At 27.0% G+C, this 6,000-nt stretch overlaps 1 protein-coding gene across 1 annotated transcript; it reads right to left on the reverse strand.

Moving 5' to 3' along the window:
* Positions 1-3,357: 3,357 nt before the first annotated feature.
* LOC121230874 (uncharacterized) lies at positions 3,358-4,000 on the reverse strand. Its single transcript, XM_041116388.1, has one exon. It carries the CDS (start codon positions 3,832-3,834, stop codon positions 3,478-3,480), a length of 357 nt encoding a protein of 118 aa, XP_040972322.1. The 5' UTR covers positions 3,835-4,000; the 3' UTR covers positions 3,358-3,477.
* Positions 4,001-6,000: the final 2,000 nt, after the last annotated feature.

A 6,000-nucleotide genomic window follows, 5' to 3' on the forward strand; every position in this document is an offset into this window, starting at 1 on the left:
TATTTTTCAAGACAATTGAGCTAAGACTCGATTCATAAAATATATAAACTTTTAAATAGTGAGATAATGAATAAGGTAAATTACATTAGTAGTTATCTAACTATTTTTTTTTTCTTTTTTAGTCACTCAATTATGAAAAATTATAAAATGGTCATTTAACTATCCAAATTTGTCCTTTTTTGTCACCCAACTATCTTGGATTTTTGGGTGTTTCCATTTTTACGTTAGCCAGCTGGTGATAAAAAAAATTTGAATAGTTTGATGACCATTTTGTAACTTTTCATAGTTGGGTGACCAAAAAGAAAAAAAACCACAGTTGGGTGACCATTTTGTAAATTTTCATCGTTAGTTGACCAAAAAAGAAAAAAATCATAGTTGGGTGACCTTTACTAAAAAAATATAAGTGAGGTGTCATGCGTACCTCATGATGACATACAAATATAAGCTTTTAACAATAGAAATAAATGAAAATTTAACAAAAAACTCAATTTGCTCTTTGGTCTAACATATAATGACTAATTTGTCCTTTTTTTGAGTAAAAAGGACAAAATGCAATTCAACTTCAAATATAGAAACCTCTATGATACTTTTACTCTTTTTTCTCACTTTTTATTTTCTCACTTTGACTCTCAACCTTCAAATTTTAGTCAATTTTTTAGGGAGGAAAAACTAACCAAATTGTTCAAATTTTAACAACAATGATATGATAGCCATGTGACAGTTTATGTATACTTTATAAGAAAAAATCAACATAAGCAATGAAATACATGTAAACCATTACATGAGCTGTCACATCTAAGAGTGCAGTCAAGAAATTGCTTTAAATGGGCTAAAGATGAATAATAATTTTTTACGGTCAAAGTACAGCTTCACCGTTATACTATAATAAAATTTCATAAAATTTGTAATTATAAAATTATAAAAATAAAACATCTTAACCATTTTTATTAAATAAAATAAAATAAATAATCATAAAATATAAATATAAAACTAATAAAATATAAAATTTTTTCTAAAAAATATTAAAATGAAAAGTAAAAGGTGAAAGCGGTACCGCCCCTTTGTTGGGACACCCTTTTACAATAAAATATTATTTTTTATTTTTTAAATAATATTTTTTGTAGATAATATCATCTAACATATTGAGGATATAGTATTATTCGAAATTATTTATTCTTGTAAATAATTTACTTTTAGCGCACTTAAACTCATATATTTTTATTGCTGTAATGTGTTTTATGTATTTGAATCTACATCTTTTTGCATTGATAATGCGCTTCAGTATGCTCGAACCCACATCCTTTTTCATTAGTAACAATATATGTACCAATCGAGTTAAGACTTAATCAATATAATATAAAAAGAATAAAAAATAATTTAAAATTAACGTAGGGTTGTAAAGTGATACACGTCGTTGATTGGAAAATCTCACAATACATTATTTGGCAATTTCCTTCCCGACAACTCATCTATTCATTGTCTGCCACGTTTGCAAGTTTGCAATGATTTATTATAAAAGCCCATGCACTGCACGTGGCTTCGTTGTCAATCCTCTCCATATCTTACTCTCTCTTTTTTTAAATATGTGAATATCAAATAAAATATTATTCAATTCATATTTCTATTAAAAATTGTATATTATTATGTTTTATGCATATTTCATATTTCCATTTCATAATTATAGTTATTTTATATAAATAATATATTAATATTTAATATTTTTATTATTTTTATTATTTATTCAATTCATTTCTATCACATCATTCATGGTTCTGTCTAATTAAAAGATGACACATTATCTTTGATCTGAAAGTTTAGTTTAAATGTACATATGATATGAAAAAAAGAAGATAATATGTCTTTTTTTAATTGGATCAGACCATAAATAATGCAATAAAAATGATTCATAAAATAATTTCTCTAAACCGAGGGAAATATATATATATAAGAATGGATAATGCATATTTGCATCCAAAATTCTGATTAATATTTAAAATTATAAATAAAATAACTTTGATTGAAGATCTTTTATGTCCAACGAAACAGAAAATAATATCTAATTATTTTTTTTCATTTTAAAGGATAGTTACATTTTTTTTTGGTAGAAAATAACACTATAAACTGAAACATCATCAACTAGTTAAATTTTAATTCAATATCGATTGAACTAGATTAGTTAATAGTAAATTTTTCACCAAATCTGAGGATCATCGTATACTTGCAAACTTAAAACTAAAAGAAATATAACATCTAACCATATGATCAAAATACTTATAGTTACTTTTCTCTTAATTTGTGTATTTTTTTTAAATTTCTTATAGTTATATTCATTTCCTTAAAATATTCATATTCTAAAATACTTATATCGATCAAAATTAAAAGTTCTATATAAATTATAGAAAAATCTCAAAATTGCACGTGAACATTGATCAGATGTGCAAATTAGTACATGAACTTTGATTTAGAACAAATATACATTATTTAAATTTTTTTGAACATTAATCTCATTATAGGTTCTTATCATAACTACTATTTTTAATATAATGCCTAGAACAACCTATAAAACCTCCCCAAAATAGGAGGATAATACGCTTCAGCGCACTCGAACCCATATCATCATGCACTGGTAACAATGTCGATGGCAATTGAGTTAAGACTCAATCGATACATATTTAAATATATATAATTTAATTTTGAGACAAATCTCAAAACTATGCATAGCAAACTTTGGTTTAATATGCAATTCAATACATGAATTTTTATTTTGTGCAATTTTATATACAAAATTTTGATTTGATTTAATTTTCACGAATTATTAACACTAATGATATAGCACAATTTTATGATTATATATTGCGTACACAAATAATTACATTTATCCAATATAAAAACAAACGATATATATATTTAAATCTGTATGATTGAATCAAAATTAAAATTATTCATGTATATATTTGATCCGCGATCAAATTTCATGTATAATTTTGAGATTTATCTTTATAAATTACGATCAATTAAATATATGCAAAATTTAGAATTCATAAATTGACCCTTAATATTATACTTTAATTTTCAAATTAATCCTTAATTATTTTAAAAAAAAATCATATCTAAATTATTAATTTTGTCTAAAAAAATTAAGGACCAAACTAAAATTTAGAGTATAATTTTAAGTCTAATTTACTAAAAATAAAATACACTCATAATAAGAATATTCCACTGAATTATAAGTGAAAAATATAATCAAATTCTTAAAAACAAAATCAAATTAAGAAATTAAATCATTACAAGAAAACTAGAAATTAAACCAAAAAGAAAAGAAAATCATAAGCAAATAGAAAGATATAGAAATTACAATTGAAACTCATCAATAATTTATATATATAACATATAAAATCAAATTCTTTTCTCCCAATCCATTTCTGAATTTTGAAATGATGAAAAAAAAAGAAATGAAAAAAATTAAACATATATATATTATACTTCCAAAAATCCAGTCAACCTCAGAATCGAATTCCGAACTTGACTCAAATCCCTTCCTTTAAGCGTTCTTCCATTACCTGTACAAACCGAAAACGCCGTTTTCGCAGCGATTCTCCGTTCTAATATCACATGCGGCGGCACAATTTCCCGATCTTCATCTAAATCACCACCGTAATCGAAAACGATAGTACTACGTTGATGAAGCGGGATATTAACGGGAACAGAACGGACGGTTTTGGATAAGAATCGCCGGCGATCTATTAATTCATCGGAGGGAAGAGGAGCTCCGCCATTAAGTGTGGCGTCGGTGAATATAACATCTGATTCTTGGAATTCTTCTTCGGCTGCCATTGAAGAAGAAGGGGGAAATGGAATCAGATTTTCAGAGATTATTTTGAAAAACAAAAATTTGAGGGAAAATTTGAAGGGAAAATGAGAAGCGAAAATTGCACTGGTTTCAGTTTATTATTATAATGTTGGTGATTGAGACGAAGATGACGTCATTCAAACAATCACAAAGCGTTAGAGTACAGTCCCCGCTTCCTTTATAATAATCACATTATCAGATTTTCTAATAATATTATTATTAAAAATATATATTTTAAATTTGTTTTTGGTAAAAATTTCTTTCCAGTCCCTCTCAATTTTAACATTGAGTAAATTGGTCCATTTCAAAAAAATGGAGCAATTTAAACCCTGTCAATCACGGTGTTAATGTCTTTCATTAATTATACATAATTTTGATTGGTATAGTAACAAATTTAGCCTTTGTATTTACATATTTTTGTCATTTTGGCATTAATTCTAAAAAAAATAAACAATTTCAGCGTAATCATTTATACATTTACACAAATGTTACGAAATAAATTTGTTAAATTGGGACCAAGTTGACTGAATGTGTAAACTTTGAGGGTTAAATTTACTATTTTACCAATCAAAATCATGTACAATTGGTGGAAAACATTAACGTTGCCATTACTTGTCCGGTTTCTCACTTTTGAAATTAGCAGGGATTAAATTGCTTTGAGTTTTTCAAGAGGGACTGATTTGCTCAATTTTGAAATTGAAAGGGACTGGAGAGTTCTTTTTACCTTTGTTTTTTAATTTATTGATAATATGTTTTAAGGTAAACTACACCCAAGGTCACTAAACTATTACTGTGTTTACGTTTTAGTCACTCAACTTCAAAAAGTTACAAAATGGTCATTGAACTATTCGAAAGTTTTGATTTAATTCACTGGGTTGTTAAAATCGTTATTGTTTAGCCTTCTTCATTTGCATCACCTGCACTAATTGATAGCTCTTTTTCTCCTATTCTTTTTATAATTTGATTTTTTTTTTTTGCATGAAACGACTTTGAATGTCATGAATTTTCAAACCAAAATCCAAACAACTTTCTTCTTTGATATCTGACATTGACCATCATATCGACTTAGATCTAAGGTAAGCTCTTTTATCATCAATGGGTATTGATTTACTATTTTGATCATCGAATCATCACTTAGAGCTCGCTAACTGAACTTAAAAAAAAAACATAATAGCCTAGTGACTTAAACAAAAACTTTCAAATATTTTAGTGATCATTTTGTAACTTTTTTAAGTTGAGTAATACGTAAACTTTTTAATAGTTTAATGACCTTGAATGTAGTTTATCGTTGTTTTAAAGATGAATTGTGAGCTAGCTACGATGAGGGAGTTTGGTATACCATGGGGCGTGCTCTTTGTTACTATTATTTAAGGGCTATGGAATGCTTGTAACGTGATAGTTTTTCAGGATAAAACTTTGTCAACTTTACATTTTGGAGTATGCAAAGAAGTTAGCCAAAGACATTGATCAAGACATGAAATAAGCTTTTCCAATTATTGCTAGAGGACCTCGTTAGATTCAATGGAATCGACCACTAATGGGGATGTGTTTGCCTAGCACTAATGGGGCTATAACAACTAGTACTTGGATTGCGTTTAGGGGTGAGTATTTGATCGAATCGAGTAAAAAAATTTCGAGTTAGTCGAGTTAACAAATCCTATTTTAGCAATCGAACTCAATTTGATTTTTTTCAAATCGAATCGAAACGAGTTAAAAAATTTCGAGTCAAATCGAGTCGAGTTAACGAATCCTATTATTTATATTTAATGTTGCGTTTAGATGGACCGATTATTTAACTAGTAGATGAAGTACAAGATTATTTAACTGCATGAACAATATAATGATTTTGCCTTTTAACTTAATGGTTTACTTTATTTTGGAAATCAATGGCATGTATAAGCTAATAAAGTAAATGTTAATGTGAAATGATTGTAAGGTCACCCATTGGTATGGCTAACAAATCTTGGTTTTGGTATGTGATGAGGTTATCTTATAAATATGCATAAATCTATTTTGAAAATTGGATTGATTGATGTGGATTGGTCTCGGTTTAAAATTGCAGGGAAGTTTAGATATCTATAAAGGGGTTATATTGAGTTAAAAAAAATTAATTCGTAAACTCTGGTAATGCCTCGTACCCTATTCCAGCA

Source organism: Gossypium hirsutum, chromosome A06, assembly GCF_007990345.1.
Source record: "Gossypium hirsutum isolate 1008001.06 chromosome A06, Gossypium_hirsutum_v2.1, whole genome shotgun sequence".
Taxonomy (NCBI): Eukaryota; Viridiplantae; Streptophyta; class Magnoliopsida; order Malvales; family Malvaceae; genus Gossypium; species Gossypium hirsutum.